Source organism: Quercus lobata, chromosome 3 (genome assembly GCF_001633185.2).
Source record: "Quercus lobata isolate SW786 chromosome 3, ValleyOak3.0 Primary Assembly, whole genome shotgun sequence".
NCBI lineage: Eukaryota > Viridiplantae > Streptophyta > Magnoliopsida > Fagales > Fagaceae > Quercus > Quercus lobata.
This window is the reverse complement of record NC_044906.1, coordinates 74,345,212-74,365,282: the sequence shown is the minus strand read 5'-3', so window position 1 is coordinate 74,365,282 and position 20,071 is coordinate 74,345,212. Positions and strand designations below refer to the sequence as shown.

Below are 20,071 nucleotides of genomic sequence, written 5' to 3'. Positions count from 1 at the left end.
AATGGGCTCCTCGAACCTGGTTCGAGGACCATTGAGGTCTTATCCCGATTACCCAACGGTGGATTTTCTCTGTTATGTGCCTGGGTTGTTCCGGCGCTCTTATTCATGGAGTCTTTCTCTTTCTTCCGTAGGATCAGAGAGCCCCCTACCAGATTCACTTGCCTCTTCTTTTATACTAGCCTGCGTTCGCTATCCTTCGTCCACGTGTAGGGTCAACCTTTACAAGACTGACATTTGTCCCATCAGTCCAATCCCAGAATTGTTGGGGATGGTTGATAAAGCTGAAGAGTACGGCTCTATCAGGCGCAGAACATTGAATGGCAATGAGAGCAGCTTTCCCGGGATATTCTTAGATTTTCCTTCGAGTTTAGCCTTATACCAGTTTTACCCTTTTTTCCGGTGGGATTTTGGGCCTGCCGAGGACTGAGCTGTCCTCGGCTGTATCCAAAGACTGTTTCGTGCTTTATATTATAGAGCTTGGGCCATAGCTCTCCTCGGCTTGGGCCCTCGGACTCTCCTACAGGCAAATTGGCCTGGCCCATAATTTATTGAGCCCCACAATAGCCCCTCAAAACCCTGCTATCCGACTTCTTGGTTGGAAAGGAGGGTTTTGGTAAACCCGAGCATTCAATACGGCTTATTTAATTCAGCCCTGCATTAACGTGGGCGGTTTTCCATCTGTCTAGGAGACGCGCCAGTTCACAAGATGCTCCTCTTAATTCCTTCCTGATGCGCCTACGCCGTTTGGTTATCCGAGGCGCCTTTAATATCTTCCCTTTACGAGATCTCCCAGATTTAACGGTTATCGATGGCGTGGGGGAACGAAACGGGTGTATTCTCATCTGCAGATTTCCTTGGGGATCTGAACGCATTAAGCATTCTCTCCTTCGTCCCCTATATAAAGAGGAGGAACAAGAGTTGTTTCTCCCACAGATGAATCCCTTTGATTCCCCCAGAGTTTGAAACCCTTAGAGTTCTTCCGGAGTTTACTTTTACTCTCCGGTTATTCCTTAACCTGAAATACACTCACTGTAGTAGTAAGCAATGAAAAAACCATTCTCCTCCCAGAAATGCCACGCCCTAACGAAGCTTGAAATGGCTCGGTCAGGGCAAGGATGGCGGAGGCTTAAGATTTGTCCTCCCTTCCTTTCAGCCAAAATCCGAAGCAGGGGCTCATCACGTCAGATTTTCGGCGTGACTGAGTCGAGAATTCCCATCATCGTAACCAACTGCTCTCTTGCGAGCATACCTAATATGGCCCCAGTGTGTTAGGAGTCAGGGACGAGGCAGGGACTAAGTGCCTCTGCTTCTTCCTCTCTTTGTTCATTGGTGGCCTTCTCCGCCTTCCTTTCTTAGTCTTCCCAGCACCAGATCCGTCCTGGTGCTTTCTCTTCTCCCTCTTTTGCTCATTTTCTTTCTTTTCATCTCTTCTCTCTTCTTCTCCTCCTTCTTTACTCATGTCCTCCATCTTCCTCATTCATCTCCTCCATCTTCTTCATTGATTTCTTCCTTACTATTTCCTTCTCCTTCATCTTTCTCCAAGGAAGGTTCTTATCATAATACGAGCGGTATTGAGGCAGAGATTGGATAGACTTTGAAGACGAGTTTAAAAGAAGCCTGACTGTTTACTTATCTGTACTGCGAGTGTTATCGTTGCTTCGGCAGTTCACCTTTTGTATAGGCTTGTTTGAGCCCTTCTTTGTACATTGTAATAATTTTTTATATTAATAAAAATTGTTGTTATGTTATTTCGCCTGTTCTGTCTTTGTGTTTTTATAAATTTGCAAGTGCTGCTCGGCATAATAATATAACACTTGAATCAGTGACGACTAAGGCCAACATATTTGCTAATAAGAGATGTCACCATAATTTTAATAAAATTGTTTGTCATAGCAATGCGCACCTGTGGATAACGATACTTGTCCGAGACAATGCCGAGATTAGAACTGGATGCTTTATGCGGTGTAGGAAGTAATTATTCGAAGGCATATCACCCACGAAAATGAACAGTCCCCTTAGGCTACCAAATAGTGGAGCGTCTCGCCATCATCCGAGCACTTTTATTGGCCTTAACATATTACAGTATTTGAGCCGAGGACCTTCTATATCCGAGTAGTTGGTTTCCCCACAGGCTTGAGTCCGAGGACCATGCAAGGGCTTGAGTCTGTCCAAAACTTCTGATATTTCTTTTTTGTACTTGGTTTCCCCATAGGCTTGAGTCCGAGGACCATACAAGGCCTTGAGTCTGTCCAAAACTTATAAGATATCTTATTTGTACTTGGTTTCCCCATTGGCTTGAGTCCGAGGACCATGCAAGGCCTTGGTTCTGTCCAAAACTTTTAAGATATCTCATTTGTAATTGGTTTCCCCATTGGCTTGAGTCCGAGGACCATGCAAAGCCTTGGTTCTGTCCAAAACTTCTCTCCCTTTTCTCCGGTATTTCACAAGGTGCCGAACAGGAGGTTGTCCTCAACAATGACTACTCCTTGGCGTGGGCCGTAGTCCCTGGGTCCCCATACAGAGCGGGCTTGGGCCGTGAATTTACTAGGCCCACAAATTAAGAGGTATTTCCGTAGTCTTTGGTCACGCGGTGCTTTTTGGCGTCCCAGTGTTCGAGGTGCGCCTTCACGAGGCTCCTTTAATCTTGTGGTTGCAGAGGGTGTTGGAAATCGAGCTGGAGACGTTTTGTCTGTAGCGTTCCTTGGGAAGCTGTGCGAATTAAATGCCACCACCTTATCTCTTCAAATAAATAGGAGAGCAAGTTGCTTCGCCTAAGCACAAGTTCTTCAGCTTCCTCCTTCAGCTTCCTCCCTTAGTAAATCATGTTTGAGGCGAGGGTTGGGGAAAAAGAACTCTCTCCGCCACAGAGGCGCCATGTCCTCCTGGGGCTCAAAAGAGCGATGTACGGGCAAAGAAGGCATAAATTCAAAAGAATATTCCCTTTCGACAGAGGGGAGAGGGTGTTTCTCCTTCTTTTAGTCAAAATCCGAAGCAGGTTCTGTTCATGCCAAAATTTTGGTGTGTCAGAAGAAAGATTCTCCGCCATCAGCGCCTCTGCCTTGTCGCAGGCAAATTTTTTGGTGAAGGCCGTTCAACTCCCGGCTCCCTGCACCTTTCCTTCAGCGGTGTGAGGCTCAAGTTGGGTTCTTTTGCTGCCTGAGTTATGGGCATGCAAAAGCACTGAGGAAGAACGAGGTCTTGAAGCAGTAGCCAACCTCTCCTCTGTGCTACCTCCTCGGCTTTATCTTATTCTCTTGTATCTTTCCTTTCTATTATATAGTAAGCTTTAACATAAGTTGATTTCAGCTTTTCGTTGTATGCTGTACTGTTTCTTTGTTTTAGTAAAAAGGGAAATTTATTTACTTGTTTTGAATACTATTTTTTTTGCAACATTATTTTGTGAAAGGGTGTGCTCCCTGTGTGTGTTTCTTCAATGATACTTAGAGTGGGAAATCTTGAAACCTAATCCAACTAGTTCTAATTTACCAACACTACCATGCATTACGACGATAATTCATAGTAAGTTAAATTTAGAAAACTAACAGAGGTAACAATTGAATATTCTGTGATAAGTGCGAGAATACAGTCCGAGAATGATAATCTCTAAATAGTCCATCCGAGGAGTTTACTGAGCGGTAGAGAACTCAGGTTGTTTTTCAGGCGACATATTGCCCTATTTTGCATCAATCCTTTTGGTGCTGCAGACCCGAAAGCAGACTTGAGAATCCTCGCAATTCAGGAATTAACCCAATTGTTAGTGGAGAGTCTTCCTCGGATAAATTCCAAATCCCATGTAATGTAGTTTTTCCTTACAAGTAGTTGGTTTCCCCACAGGCTTGAGTCCGAGGATCGTACAAGGCCTTGGTTCTATCCAAAACTTATAAGATTTCTTTTTCTTTTTTTTTTTTTTTTTTTTTTTTTTTTACTTGGTTTCCCCATATGCTTGAGTCCGTGGACCATGCAAGGCCTTGGTTCTGTCCAAAACTTATGATTTTTCTCTTCTGTACTTGGTTTCCCCATAGGCTTGAGTCCGAGGACCATACAAGACCTTGGTTCTGTCCAAAACTTATGAGATTTGTTTTTTGTACTTGGTTTCCCCATAGGCTTGAGTCCGGGGACCATGCAAGGCCTTGGTTCTGTCCAAAACTTATGATTTTTCTCCTGTACTTGGTTTCCCCATAGGCTTGAGTCCGAGGACCATACAAGACCTTGGTTCTGTCCAAAACTTATGAGATTTGTTTTTTGTACTTGGTTTCCCCATAGACTTGAGTCCGAGGACCATGCAAGACCTTGGTTCTGTCTAAAACTTATGATTTTTCTCTTCTGTACTTGGTTTCCCCATAGGCTTGAGTCCGAGGATCATACAAGACCTTGGTTCTGTCCAAAACTTATGAGATTTGTTTTTTGTACTTGGTTTCCCCATAGGCTTGAGTCCGAGGACCATGCAAGACCTTGGTTCTGTCCAAAACTTATGATTTTTCTCTTCTGTACTTGGTTTCCCCATAGGCTTGAGTCCGAGGACCATACAAGACCTTGGTTCTGTCCAAAACTTATGAGATTTGTTTTTTATACTTGGTTTCCCCATAGGCTTGAGTCCGGGGACCATGCAAGGCCTTGGTTCTGTCCAAAACTTATGATTTTTCTCCTGTACTTGGTTTCCCCATAGGCTTGAGTCCGAGGACCATACAAGACCTTGGTTCTGTCCAAAACTTATGAGATTTGTTTTTTGTTTATTTATTTTTCGAACGTAAGCCCCTAGATCAGGGCGGGGAGAGCTGGCTTGAGGCCAAGAGCCCCTAGGGTCGCCCGCGCCATTGGCACTGCAAGGCGCAGCCCCTAGCAGAAGTTTATGTCGGAACAACAACTGCATGTCGCCGGAGACGGAGGAAGCTCCGTGAATCTTTGCTTACTAGAGAGTTGACTCCACCGCCACCTGCGCCAACGCGCATGCTTTCCCACAGACGGCGCCAATTGTAAGGACACGATTCTTTTGCGGCCCAATAATGTTGTTGGGCTCGCACATGAAAGATCCCTCACAATATGATTTGTAGAGAGTGGGCTTGAAAAGCTTGGCTTTGGTCACGGGGCGATGTTCCGGTCAGGATTTGAGAAGGATTCCTGTAGAAAAAAGGGATTGGGCCTGAACGTTTAAGCCCTACGGCGTCGCACCCTATGAGAATGGGCTCCTCGGACCTGGTCCGAGGACCATTGAGGTCTTATCCCGGTTACCCAACGGTGGATTTTCTCTGTTATGTGCCTGGGTTGTTCCGGCGCTCTCATTCATGGAGTCTTTCTCTTTCTTCCGTAGGATCAGAGAGCCCCCTACCAGATTCACTTGTCTCTTCTTTTATACTAGCCTGCGTTCGCTATCCTTCGTCCACGTGTAGGGTCAACCTTTACAAGACTGACATTTGTCCCATCAGTCCAATCCCAGAATTGTTGGGGATGGTTGATAAAGCTGAAGAGTACGGCTCTGTCAGGCATAGAACATTGAATGGCAATGAGAGCAGCTTTCCCGGGATATTCTTAGATTTTCCTTCGAGTTTAGCCTTATACCAGTTTTACCCTTTTTTCCGGTGGGATTTTGGGCCTGCCGAGGACTGTGCTGTCCTCGGCTGTATCCAAAGACTGTTTCGTGCTTTATATTATAGAGTTTGGGCCATAGTTCTCCTCGGCTTGGACCCTCGGACTCTCCTACAGGCAAATGGGCCTGGCTCATAAATTATTGGACCCCACAATGATAATAATAATAATAATAATAATAATAATAATAATAAAAAGGATAAGAGAAAATGAGAAAGATAAGTATAAACATTTGAACAAGTAAGCATCAAATTCCTCGCCCAATTTCTTCTCATGTTCTTTCTTTTGTGTTGGTGAATGTTTTTATGTGCCAAAGGCATAAGAAACGAATATATAAAAGAAGTTATGGATGACCTCCACATAAACATATATTTGACGAAATTGATATTGAGACTAACTTGGAAGCTTTCCTAGGTGCATTTTGAAGTCAATATTGGATTATTCTTACAGTAAGTAATGATGGTTGTTTTTGTAAATTTATTTAAATATTCATGGGTCTTACTGCACCTTTTGGTATTATTCTTGGGTTTTACTGTACTATTTCAATTAACTTTTACCTTTATCTACAGTACTATCAGCAAAATAAGCGGATCTCAAACAGAGTTTAAATGGTATAACATTGTTTAGAATTATATTAGGCATTGATAAACTAGAATATAATGGACTAACTGATATTTTATGCTTATTAGAGGTACCGGATATTAATGGCAACGTTTGATGTGATTAAGTCACACTAAAGATAACATTCAAGTTTGGAATCTGAATTGGCACCTCCCCATGTACAAAGTGCTCAGGGGTTTAGGGGGAAAAAAGTTCGAGCTACGGGGTTAGCAGCATGTTGTATTATTTCTCAAAAAAAAAAGTTTGGAATCATCAATTTTTTAAAAAGATTGAGTAGAATTTATGCAAAGATAAAGAAGTGAAAGTTACACAAGATATATCATTCAAGTTTCTAATATTTAATTTTTTAAAATGATTGAGAAGAATCAAGGCAAAGATAAAGGAGTTCATTTCTTTAAAGTGTCTTTGTCTTTATATATTTTCTTATTTTCTTTATTAGGAAATAATATATGAAAAGATGGCAAGAATTCTTATAGACCATAATTTCTTTTTCATTTTTCAATCTTCTTTCCTTTTCACTTTTACGTCAATCTAATATTTGTGTTTTTCTTTTTTTGACCTCAATGTTTATGTTTTTCAAAAACAAAGAAAATGGAAAGAGGAAACACACACACAAAAAGGAAAACAATCTGTTAAATTTTTGAAGCAAAAGTGTTAAATGTACTAGAACCCAAGTTACACATTTATTACAGCTACTAATCTACTTATCTAAAAGAAATCAATTATACATTAATCTATATATATAATAATAATAATAATAATAATAATAATAATAATAATAGGTAAAAGAGAGAGAAAATCCAATTAAATTTCTAATTGAAATTCAATTAGAGTCTAATTTGCGTCACGTATCTCATCTAATCTAAATTTTAGAATTTTGTGTCAAGTGAGTTAATTGTATTATTTCTCAAAAAAAAAAGTTTGGAATCATCAATTTTTTAAAAAGATTGAGTAGAATTTATGCAAAGATAAGAAGTGAAAGTTACACAAGATATATCATTCAAGTTTCTAATATTTAATTTTTTAAAATGATTGAGACGAATCAAGGCAAAGATAAAGGAGTTCATTTCTTTAAAGTGTCTTTGTCTTTATATATTTTCTTATTTTCTTTATTAGGAAATAATATATGAAAAGATGGCAAGAATTCTTATAGACCATAATTTCTTTTTCATTTTTCAATCTTCTTTCCTTTTCACTTTTACGTCAATCTAATATTTGTGTTTTTCTTTTTTTGACCTCAATGTTTATGTTTTTCAAAAACAAAGAAAATGGAAAGAGGAAACACACACACAAAAAGGAAAACAATCTGTTAAATTTTTGAAGCAAAAGTGTTAAATGTACTAGAACCCTAGTTACACATTTATTACAGCTACTAATCTACTTATCTAAAAGAAATCAATTATACATTAATCTATATATATAATAATAATAATAATAATAATAATAATAATAATAATAATAATAATAGGTAAAAGAGAGAGAAAATCCAATTAAATTTCTAATTGAAATTCAATTAGAGTCTAATTTGCGTCACGTATCTCATCTAATCTAAATTTTAGAATTTTGTGTCAAGTGAGTTAATTTAGTGTAAAAATTGAATTTCAATTAGAATTTAATTTTTCCCTACGTGTCTCATCTAATCTAAATTTTTAAAATTTTGTATTAAATTAATTAATTTAGTGTGGAAAAGTGAAAACGAGGAGTCCAATATAATAAACATAAAAAACATAATCATATAACTAAAAAAAATTCAAATTTATAAGTCATCTATATATATATATTAATATTAATAGGTAAAACTTAGAGAAAGTTGAATTAGAATTTGAAATTATAATCCAATTTTGCACATGTTTAAATTTATGTGGAGATCATACCATAATTATCCACTTAAGCGTGTGCCATATGTCTGCTTAAGTTTTTAAATATTTGTATCAAGTGAGTTAATGAGTGCATAATACTGAGAATCTAATATTAATTTACTATAAAATTTTTTAAAAAAAATTACATATATTCAATAAAAATCACCACATGTTTCTTAAAAAATAAGTAAAATAAAAATCACCACACATTCTATCTTATTAAAAATTAAAAAAAAAATGATCATAAGTAATATTAAATTTAGGCAAGAATTTTTATATGTGACTAATAATATTAACTTTAAAAAAATAATTTGACTAATTATCTATATTTTATGATAAAAATTGCTTTTAATTTTAAATGTATCTATACGTATGCAAGAATGCGTATGTTACATGTTTTTTTTTTTTAATTTTATTTGACTAATTTTTGTATTTTTATAATAAAGATTTTGTTTAATTTTAAATGCATCCATGCGTTTGTATGGAGTTACATGCTAGTTAATATAAATGATAACAAAATAAATTCAATTAGTTAAGTCGTATGAATAAAGCTAGGGACGCAATATATTCACAACAGGTGGCAAATTGTTAATAGTTGGTAAAAAAAATGACATCTTTGATGGCTCAAATTAGAACCACTAATATATTATCATCTATGATTTAATATAGTTACACATATAATTAATAAAATATAATACAATATATGATGCTTCTTTTGGGTGTTGAATACATTACATAATTAGGATTGATCTATCATCATCAAATTACTATTTTATCGCCAAAAGGTGTGCATCCCAACTAGCACATCTTGATGTTTTCATAGAATATATCTAAGGACAAAAAGATGGAGTTTCATGCATGCGTGTATAACCTAGATAGAGATGTATAAAGAAATATAATAAATGAATGAGAAATAAATTGATTGTATGGACATGTTTACAAAAAAAAAGAAAAAAAAAGAGAGGAAATGTTAGTATGAAGTCTAGATATAATAATAATAATAATAATAATAATAATAATAAGAGAAAATGAGAAAGATAAGTATAAATATTTGAACAAGAAAGCATCAAATTCCTTACCCAATTTCTTCTCATGTTCTTTTTTTTGTGTTGGTGAATGTTAAGAGAAAATGAGAAAGATAAGTATAAACATTTGAACAAGTAAGCATCAAATTCTTTGCCCAATTTCTTCTAATGTTCTTTCTTTTGTGTTGGTGAATGTTTTTATGTGCCAAAGGCATAAGAAGCCTATATATAGAAGAAGTATGGATGACCTCCACATGAACACATATTTGATGAAATTGATATTGAGACTAACTTGGAAGCTTTCCTTGGTGCATTTTGAAGTCAATATTGGATTATTCTTATAGTAAGTAATGATGGTTGCTTTTGCAAATTTATTTATATGCATGTGTGTTTTTCTAATTACTTTATATAAATAATATGTTGATTTGATTGCTTAAATTTTGTTGTATAGATGATTTGATTGCTTAAATTTTGTTGTATAGATGTAAAATAAAGTAAAATTTTTGGCTTATTTAGTACTTGAATTAACATTATATTTTTGTGAGATATATATTATTGCTAAATGGTTTTGGTTCATGCTACATTTGACTTTGCTTTCATAAAAATTACATCAATTAGTTACTTTTTTTAAATTACTATTTTCTTGAATTCACATTCTTATTAAATATCTATTATAGGTTAATCACATGCAAGAATTTGCAACAATCAGTTGCGATCCACTGCTTAGTGTAAAGAATTTGACATGAGAACCCTAATAAAATCTCATTCCCTTTATAATGTAAAGAATAACTTGTACATAGTGCCTATTAAATATTCATTTTATCTTTTATTAATAATCTTAGTTGAAAATTCATAATTTTTTTAATACTCATTTTAAAGAACTTTTATCTATCTCAATATTTAAAACTTTTCAACATTGTCTTCCACATTTTACATTGAAAAAAAAAACAATAAATATTTACTTTAGGAAATAAATCACTAGCTCTATTTAATATTTATTAACAAATGACAAAATAGTGAAAATACACCCCCTCCTGGTCCACCCCCAATTTGACAAATCATGAGTTTTATTTTTAATTAATCACTTCTTCCAAACCCAACAACTTTATTTTTACAAAACTCCAACCATGCCCGAATTCTGAGAATCCACCTCCAAATGCCTCCCATCTTACTTATGCAAAGAAATTTATTTTAACATTAGATTTGATGAAAAATATTGAATACTTTTGGAGCAATAATCATTTCCCTAAAAAATGGTGGGTTCCTACCATGAATTTAAATAGTAATACCCTCTATTATATTTACTTAGGCTTAGAAAACTATTATCATAAAATAAAGTTATTTAGTAGAACAACTTTTGTAAAATTACACAAAGTCTAACTTTTTTTTAATTATAATGAATATTTATTGACATAAACAAAAGAAACTAAAACAAATTCCACTTCTCTAACATAATAATAATAATTGTGGTATCAATTAAAGCCATGATTGGAACTTGTATTGTACAGGAATAATTTCTCTATTTTTTTTCTTAGACTTAATGTCTTATTATTTATCCCTACCCTTTAGGCACCTTTTCCTTAATTCCATAATTTTATATTGGAGTGTGAGACCAAAAAAATTAGGGGATATTTGGTTCAGCACTTTTAGATGGAGACCCAAATCAAATCCAAATTCTTTTGTAAAGGGTTACTTAAACCCATTATGTTTATCAAATATTCATGTTATACTTTTTTTTTTTAATGGAAATATTCATGTTATACACTTATACTAATACCCTTAGTTTTCTATCTTTTAATTATTAAAAAAAAAAAAAACCCTTAGATTGTAAGTAAGCATTTTATTTTATTTGTTGGTAACTTCTATTTTTTATTTTTTTATTTTTTTTTTAAAAAACTGTTCCACTTGTCCCAAAAAAATAATTTTTTGTATAAAATGATGAGTCATAAACTATTATGATTATTTTTAGGAGATAACGTGTGAGTGCAACACTCGCTTGACTCATGCCTCCAAAACTTCAAAAAAAGATGTTCTTACAGTCAAATATTTGACAGTAGGACGCTAATAAAATCTAATTCCATTTGTAACGTAAAGAACAACTTATACATTGTGTTTATTGCCCACCAAATATTCATTGAAAATTCATAATATTTTTTTAATACTCATTTAAAAAAATTATTATCTATCTCAATATTTAAAACTTTTCAACATTGTTTTCCACATTTTACATTGAAAAAAAAAAAACCAGTAAGCATTACTTTAGGGAAACTAAATCACAAGCTTTATTTAATATTTATGAACAGCCTTTTATTTGTAATTAATTTTTTTTGTAAACTTTATTTTTAATTAAACGCTTCTTCCAAATCCAACAACTTTACTTTTACAAGACCCAAATCAAACACCTGATGTGCGTGCAAGTGCAACACTCACTCACTTGAACCCAAATGCTGAGAGCATCCACCTCCGAATGAACCCAAATGTCTCCTATCTTTCTTAAAATCCCAGAATCCTCACCTCTAATCTCACAAGCTGACATTAAAAATTGGATTTCCAAATCAAATTTGAGCAAGCCCAGCCAGCGAGAGCATTAGCGTCTAAGCTTAGTGGAGAAGTGCCAGATTGTCTATTTGGTATTGGTCTTTACTCTTTATACAATACTTTACTGATTGTTCCATGTGACTTGATGATAATTAGTCAGAAAACAAATGCTACCAGCCTTCAATCAAACATCTCATGTGCATCTCTCTCTTTCTCGGTTTGTTTTGCACTGTCATTATTTTCTAACCAAATTTGATGTTGTCCAGACGATGGAGCTTCAACATTGGCGGCACTTGCAGCATCCGTTGGTCTTTAATGAAGACGAGAGAAGTGGAGATCGTTGTCGGGGGTGCAAGGAACCAGTATTTGGTCCTAGCTACAGTTGTAAAGAATGCAGAGATTACCACCATCATAAATCATGTGCTGAACTACCCCTTGGGTTGCACCATCCCTCACACCCAAATCATCCTCTTATTCTCTTTGGCATAAATACATATCATAAGAACAACAAAGAAGAATATGACAGATTTAGCAAATGCGACGTCTGCGGAGAAAAGAGTAATGAATACAGTTATTGTTGTTACCGTTGCAACTTCATCATTCACATCAGATGTTCTTCTTTATCACCCACCATCCAAACTGAAGTCCATGACCACCAATTGACCCGCATTTGGAAGCTGTTGAAGTTCACTTGCGACTTCTGTGGCAAAGAAGGCAATCTGCCCTACCTTTGTGCCCAATGCGATTTCGGTATACATTCACGTTGTGCTGCTTGCCCACGCAGACTGAAAGTTTATCGTCACGACCACCCTCTCCACCTCACCCCTTCTCTTGAAGTCCATCAATCCGACTCTCCAATTTGCCTACTCTGTGTTCGAAAAGTGGATACACTCTGCCTTTACTATTGCTCAAGATGCGATTTTGCTGCCCACCTCTATTGTGCTATGCTCCACTATAACAGGGAGTTCATAAATTTGGAGGAACTTAAAGAGGAGCAGTCCACCGAGTCAAAATCTGAAGATCCAGAGCTCCATCAATCCTTTGACTCAGAAATTTGCAAAGTCAAAAAAATCACTGTGGGGGAAGACGGAACTGAAATAGCCACAGAAATCAAACACTTCAGTCACAGGCATGATTTGAAGCTTACTGATGAGATTCCGAATAACACAAAATGCAACGGGTGCGTACAATCCATTCTCTCTCGATTTTACAGTTGTACCCCGTGTAGCTTCTTTCTTCATAAATCTTGTTCTAAATTACCCAAAATAAAACAATACCCACTTGATCAACACCCTCTCACCCTCAGTTATCAGCGAGTTTCTTTTTCCTGTGATGCCTGTGGCCAGAGGTGCAACGGCTTAAAATACAACTGTCAAATATGCAAGTATAATTACTATGTTCAATGTATTTTATTATCAAACACCCTCACTCTTGCCTGTCATGAGCATCGTCTTTACCTCTCCATCACAAACTCTCGACAAGAGTGTAGTAATTGTAATTCTGAAAAGTATCGTGTATTCCGCTGTTCGACTTGTGAATTTGCTCTAGACTTAAAATGTGCTACACTACCACAAACTACATGGTACAACCAACATGAACATCCCTTCAACCTCCGTTATACTCTTGAAGATGACTCCGGTGAATATTACTGTGATATCTGTGAAGAAGAACGAGATCCCAAGCAATGGTTCTACTACTGTGCAGAGTGCAGCTTTCCTGCTCATCGAGACTGTATTCTTGGGAAAAATCCAAATGTTAAGTAACACATATAATGGCCGCTAGTTGGGAGGTGCTACACAGTAATTTGACTCTCACCCACACACAATGTACTTTCATTGAAGAAATAAAAACCAATGACAATGTTAAAAGTGATCTATCAATGTGTCCAATATAATTTCAACATTCACAATAATTGTTTATAGGAAGACCACTGTTGTTTTAATTTTTATGTATATTTTTCATTTAGGTTGAGCCTTTAATTCTTTATTTCTTAACCTATTGTATTATTATGGTTGTCCATTGGTGTAGTTTTGGGGAACTTTGATTTTAAGATGAAGCTTATTAGGCATTTTATTGGTTTGTGGCTAATAAGTGTAATATGTGGACATCATGTACATGGGTCCCACACCCCTGCTTGTTAATGACTTGAACAGGAAAATCACTTGATGTCCACGGACATTCACTGCTTGTGTTTTTTGGCTTCTAAGATTCTGTTTTCGTTCTATTTTAACCTATCCATAGGATCTCCTGCTAGTTGAGAGGAGCCTTACATTTATAGAACAAAATAATTTTGTTTCTAAGGTACTTGACCTTTTTACTACCACAAGGATAGTGTTCCGGCATGTGGGAATGAGGTATTTGAGAATGGGAGGTGATGATGACAGTAACAATGCTAGAACTAATAATGTTAACAGTGAAGTCTAGAAAATATTGTGGAAAGTCAAAATTTCTGCAAAGTTTCACTTTTTGTCCAGAAAATACTGCATGATGCTATACAAGTTAAGGCAGTCTTATTAGATATAAAGCTTAGTTGTGATGTTGCTTGTAAAATCAGACTTCATAACAGAAGGTAGGCCCATCAAGGATTGACAAATTATTTCAATCCCAGATGGAATTTGGAAGAGAGATACCAAATGGAGTGGCGCGCTTTTGTTGCAAAGTCTAGAGAAGGAAGAAGACTCTTTGTTGGATGTTTTAACAACACATGCTTCAACAGGATGGTGGCCAGATCTAATACTGCATGAAAAGCAAATTTTCAAAACTCAAATATGACACTAGATTTTCAAATAATGACTCTTGATATCAGGTCCATTACTAGATGATTTGGATAATGGCTCTCAAAAAAGTTTGAGGGTTTAATTTGGGAATTAAGTTTCTATAATATCTACACATATTTATACCACTCCTTTCTCTACTAGCATATTTGAGGTTAAAGTGTTCTTAGAATCTGTGTTAAAACCATGCAGCATCTCATGTTTTGTAAACTTATTTGTGAGTTGGGTATGTTAATTATTACAAGATTTAGCTTGGTACTTTGAAAGATATTGTGATATCCTGTCCTAATCCCTGTTGATTGTGTCTTTCGAGTGTGATACATCTTCTAAATTAATTTTGATTATTTTTACTCTCTGTTTGTTAAATTGTTCTTTATCATTTCTTGGTATGTAATTTAATTAATTTCAAAATGGGAATGGAGCTTTAGAACATTCTTGTTTTTCTACCTTTCTCTTTATCAGTTGTTCAATATATTTCACTTAGTTATAATAACGCATTTACGAGTGTGTTTAATTTTCTCAAGACGATCAAGTTAATGCCTTGTATTCTACACTATCTATCTGTACTAAGGCAAAAAAAATGCAGCAAATGAATTATGGCCAGTAAAAACTGACGATTATTTCCCAAAAGCTTTACTGTTTTTCCATCTACCTTTAGTTGACTAAGCAAAATTGATTGAAATTTACTGCCATTAATAAGCTTGACCAATGCTTGCTAGAAGGTATGCAGACAGGGCAAATGCTTATTGGACTGACTTTTTCACTAGTTGCCCAGTCTTGAAGCAATATGTCCAAATTCTGAGGGGATATTATTTGGTATGACATCAGTGTCAATCTGCCTTGGTGGTTATGTTGAATCAAAATAGATAGGGATAGCTATTCCTTCCATTCCTCTACACTTGATTTGCTGGATGCAAACGACCTAGCATCTCATGCTGCCATCCTGGAAATTCCTGGTAATTTTTTCTTGGTATTTGGTCACAAAAGTTTTCTATTTTATATTCCAAGAACTCTGCAAGGAACACAAAGATGTGTTCTATGCAGAGAGAGGATGATGTTTTCCGGTCATCAATAGGGTGGAGTTTTCTCACCATTTATTTGGGTTATAAACATAAATGAAGGAATTTTCCTTATGTTAAAAATACGCAGCATGACAACTTGAATATTTGGCTGGAAAGAGATCCGACGGTGCCAACTCTGTCAGTCTGGAGGATGCTTTAGGGATTGCACAGCACCATGATGCCATCACTGGCAATGCTAAACAACATACAACCAATGACCACGCAAAACACATGGCTTTTGGAGCCTCTGAGGTAGGCAGCTAATCTTCATTTGAATTTGACATTTTGAGTCTTGTTTTGTATTCTTTGCACCATTGTTATTGTATGATAAAACTCTGTAAGCTATCCTTTAAAATGCAACAAATTTTCATAGGCAGAAGCTGTTGTAAATGCTGTCCTGTCATGCTTCACTAATAAGAAATGAAGAGATCAATATGGTTCTATGAACCTATTATGGTCAGAGTTCAAAATCAGAGTTCTTGTTGTATATAAAGTTATATACAATGTAGGTTGTTTTATATTTAAGATTAAAGAGGAGAGATTTCAAAATGCCATTGAAAGTGCTGCCGAGCCTTGGTTTAAAGAGCTCAACTCCTATTTGATCGGTTTAACTCGTTTTAATCAATCGAGATATGGCTCAATAAGTCAAAGGCTGTATAATATGAGAACCCTATTCTTTGTTCAATTCCTGGCTTGATGACAAAGGAATACTCGATTGATCGTAAAAACTGTTTTTCTGCAGTTTTCTAGATGGGGATTTTCTGGTTTGTCAAACGGCTAATACCCTGTGAATATTATAGTCAATCAAAGTGACTGTTTTTGAAGGGGCATAACCCTTCAGCTATAAATAGTGATCTATATTCATTTTTGTAACTACCTTCTTTTACCATTTTTCATAAAAATTCACAAGAATACTCTCGGTAATACTACTTGAAGAATTCTAAGCTTAGTTGTGTATGGGAACAAATTTGCAGTAATCCTTTAGTATCATTTGAGTGTGGGCAAATATTGTTTAAGTTTAGCAAGGTGATTGTGTCTAAGCCTTTTGTTATCTATCTATTTATTGCTATTCCTTCATTGAATTATATACTTTTTCAGAAGTTTTTGTGCGATAACTGACCTCTGACATTATGAGCCCTGTTTTTCCTGCAAGTCCTAGTCCAAATGATCCAAAATATACCTAAAAACATTAGCAAATGTTCAGCATGTGACATAAAGTGTTCAACGAGAAAAACAGCACAAGATGCTATATTTATTGTCAAATGTCATGAGAAAGCTCCCTTTTTCTAACCGTTTAACAAGTTCAATCCTGGTTCTTGAAATATCCCCTTTTCTGAACATTAATAATGTTTTAAGTAGTTAACAAGCTCTAGGTTTGATTCTGCCAGAAAACTTCCTCAACTTTTAAATTTCAGAAGAGGGATTTTTTTTTTTTCCTATCCAGTACAATAGAAAGTGTGTTCATAGTCCATATTTCTATTAGTATTGTGTCATGAACCTCTAATAAAATATCAGAATGGCTTAACATGCCGAATATGTTAATGTGGGAATTGTGAGTATTTACAAAATAAAAAAATAAAAAAAATAAAGGAGTTGTGGATTCTGTTTATGGCAGAATAGGAAAATTGTGGGTGTTAAACTGTTAATTGATTTAATTACTTTCACTTTCTTTATGAAGTGATGTGGTTATCTTGTAGTGGTAATTAAGTGGTACCAAAATAAAGCAACCAAAGCATGTCCCCACAGTAAAATTACGTTACCAGTATATTACCTACAACTACCAATAACAGAAGTGACCTTCATCCACTATTGAAAACCAGCATCACCACATATGTCACAAATTTCATCCTGCAAGGTGGAAGAGTAGAACATGAAATTCCAAATACAAGTACCAAAACATTAATGGAATTTAATTAAGTTCAATCAAAATATGCTAGTCAACTTTTGGAATTTATTAATTGAAAATAATTTAGTTCCTTTTTGACCAAAATAGGTCCTGGTTGGGAATTATTGGGATGTCTAAGTGCTTTTCTGACTTTTGGCACATCCACAGAAACCACTTTCGAAAGAAACCAGGTGACAAAAATTTAAGGAGGGAAAATGGGGACAGGTGGCACAAACCTATGTGGGGCATTTAAAATTTGGGCCCAAAAGCAGCTAAGGAAAATCTGGGCCACTACAGACTGCCCCTGCAGTCCAAAAGGACAGGCACCAACAGCCGCAATAATTATTTAAATAAAAATTATGATTTACTTGCAAAGGTAATATATTTATATTGTTAAATCAATTATTACAAAATTACTCTACAGAATTTTCATTTATAAACACATTTTACTAGTAGTATTTTCTCCCCTATATAAACAAATTTATAAAACACATACATTATCAAAGATTCGATATATTATACATCTATACTTCTCTTTCACATCCTATATAAACACATTTATAAAACACATGCATTATCAAGGATTCGATATATTATACATCTATACTTCTCTTTCACATAAAAGTATATTTCAACGTGCATAGACCCAATAAGTGAGTTGTGGGGCTCATGCTTATATAAGAGAAGGATGTACACAAAATGCACTTACTAATTTCCCCTTCAAGAAGACAAAAGTATCTTGTGCATTGTATATATATGCAAATTCCCTCTCATAGCATGTGAGTTTTACACGGTTGTAAAGTTCACACAATTTGAAGAATGATACGCATATCTTATGCATGATAGGTTCAAAGATACCACTAACTGAACTGACGGGGAAGGCCCTTTTAGTATATCATATAATTTTTTTTTAATCTTTTTTTCTCCTCATGGGAAGTGTCATCGAGGTAGATCTAATACTTTTTTCTCAACATTCTTGAAAAATAAAAAGAAGAAGCCATAACAGTTCTGATAATTTTCCCCCCTTATTATTCAATGAGTAAGAGGAAGATTTACACCCAAGATGAATTAGACAACACTACTGAGCTACAATACACTCCCATTTTCATTTAACTCAGTAACTCAAACATTCACACTTCACAACAACAGTTAAAAAAGGGAAGAAGAAAAAAAATCCTAATTTTTCTCAAACAAAATAAATAAACAGACTTCTTATATCTAAAAAAAAAATATATATATATATATATATCTCCAGGTTAAAGAGGATGTCTTCATTGGAAATACCAGAAACTCGTGAGAACCTCAACATCTAATAAACAATTAATATAAAAGCACAAAAAGTATATCAGACAAAATCAGACATTATTATACTACAGAACATTATTAAAGCAAAACCAACTAAGTACATCAAGATTTCATGGGCACCCATCAAAAAATTCATGATCAAGCAGTTACATTACTTACATACAATATATAGCATAATAAATGAACACGGAGAGATTCAACAAACATATAAAAAAAAAAAATCTTTTTTTATATAAATATAAAGAAGGTACCGAAGTTTAACTGGCATGGACCAAAAAAAAAAAGCAGGAGAGAGAGAAAGAGAGAGAGTATAAACAATGTAGAAGAGGTAATGTGCAAAACAGCATTGCAAAATAATTGTATATAGTTAGTTAGGCAACGTTTGAAACAATAAAGGAAACTAGCATCTCGAGTTTTAGAAACTCGAGATCCATATTATAAAAAAGCCACATAGATATCGAGTCTTTAAGACTCGAGTTTCATGCAAAAAAAATTTCACCTATAGTGGCGTTTTCAAGTCTTTCAGTGACGTTTTAAATCTCTATAGCGGCGTTTTCCTGGAAATTTTTTTTGCTTAAGTATAGATTTATGGAGTCCTATAGTGGCGTTTTTAAGCCCTATAGTGACGTTTTATAGACCTATAGCGGCGTTTTTATTCAATTTATGCAAATCGAGTCTTTAAAACTCGATTTTCAGCTTAATTTTTTTCCACTTTAGACTAATCCACTTACAAATCGAGACTTAAAAACTCGATTTATATCTTGGAACTCGAGTTTTAGACACTCGAGATGCTAGTTTTCAAAATTGTTTTGAAATATGACAATTAACTAAATTTTTTAACATTTATTGTTATTTAGAAAAAAAATTCCAATGTAGAATAGCGATTTTACCGAGTGGGGTTCTTTCATTGTTGCTGATGTTCTGTTCTTTTTGTCGTTCTCGGAGAGAGTGAAAGCTCAGAGGTCTCTCTGTGGCCACGGGTTTTGGGAAGCTGAGATAGAGAGAGAGAGAGAGAGAGAGAGAGAGAGAAAGTAGGAGAAAGAGAGAAATGATGAAATGATTACTTTATGAACGATGGTTTTTTTTTTTTAATTACTTATTTTATTATATTGTTGTCTTAAAAATAAATTAAGTATTTATTAATTAATTTATTAAATTGTTGTACTACGTCAAATTATATTCAATACCACGTTATTTATATGGTATAAAACTTATAATATTTTAATATCTTTTTGACTTTTTGTTTACTAATTATTAATTTACTAAGGGGTTGAACCTCGTCAAATTATATTCAATGCCACATTATTTATATAGTAAAATTTATAATATTTTTATATATTTTTGGCTTCATGTTTGGTCAGTCCAAGCCTTTTGCATTATAAATTTGGATTCTGATTTATGTCAGTGCACGGAATTATTA

The 20,071-nt window shown here is 34.9% G+C and overlaps 1 protein-coding gene across 6 annotated transcripts; it reads left to right on the top strand.

Annotated features, from left to right (window-relative positions):
- The first annotated feature begins 9,350 nt into the window (after positions 1-9,350).
- Positions 9,351-15,708, top strand: LOC115979079. 6 transcript variants are annotated; one of them, XM_031101048.1, is made up of 3 exons: positions 11,460-11,823; positions 11,893-12,806; positions 15,550-15,708. In XM_031101048.1, the coding sequence occupies exons 1-3, from the start codon at positions 11,794-11,796 to the stop codon at positions 15,560-15,562; spliced, it is 957 nt and encodes a 318-aa protein (XP_030956908.1). In that variant the 5' UTR covers positions 11,460-11,793; the 3' UTR covers positions 15,563-15,708. The 6 variants fall into 6 exon arrangements, 5 of the variants coding, with proteins under 5 accessions (XP_030956906.1, XP_030956908.1, XP_030956907.1 ...); XM_031101047.1 differs by lacking the exon at positions 15,550-15,708 and adding an exon at positions 14,235-14,688; XM_031101046.1 differs by lacking the exons at positions 11,460-11,823; positions 15,550-15,708 and adding an exon at positions 9,351-9,431 and having other exon boundaries at positions 11,893-13,619.
- The last annotated feature ends 4,363 nt before the right edge of the window (positions 15,709-20,071 follow it).

Coding starts and splice junctions, on each gene's coding strand:
- LOC115979079 (XM_031101044.1), top strand. CDS start 11,794: ATGCTACCAGCCTTCAATCAAACATCTCAT. Junction 11,824..11,892: donor CCTTCAATCAAACATCTCAT/GTGCATCTCTCT, acceptor GATGTTGTCCAG/ACGATGGAGCTTCAACATTG.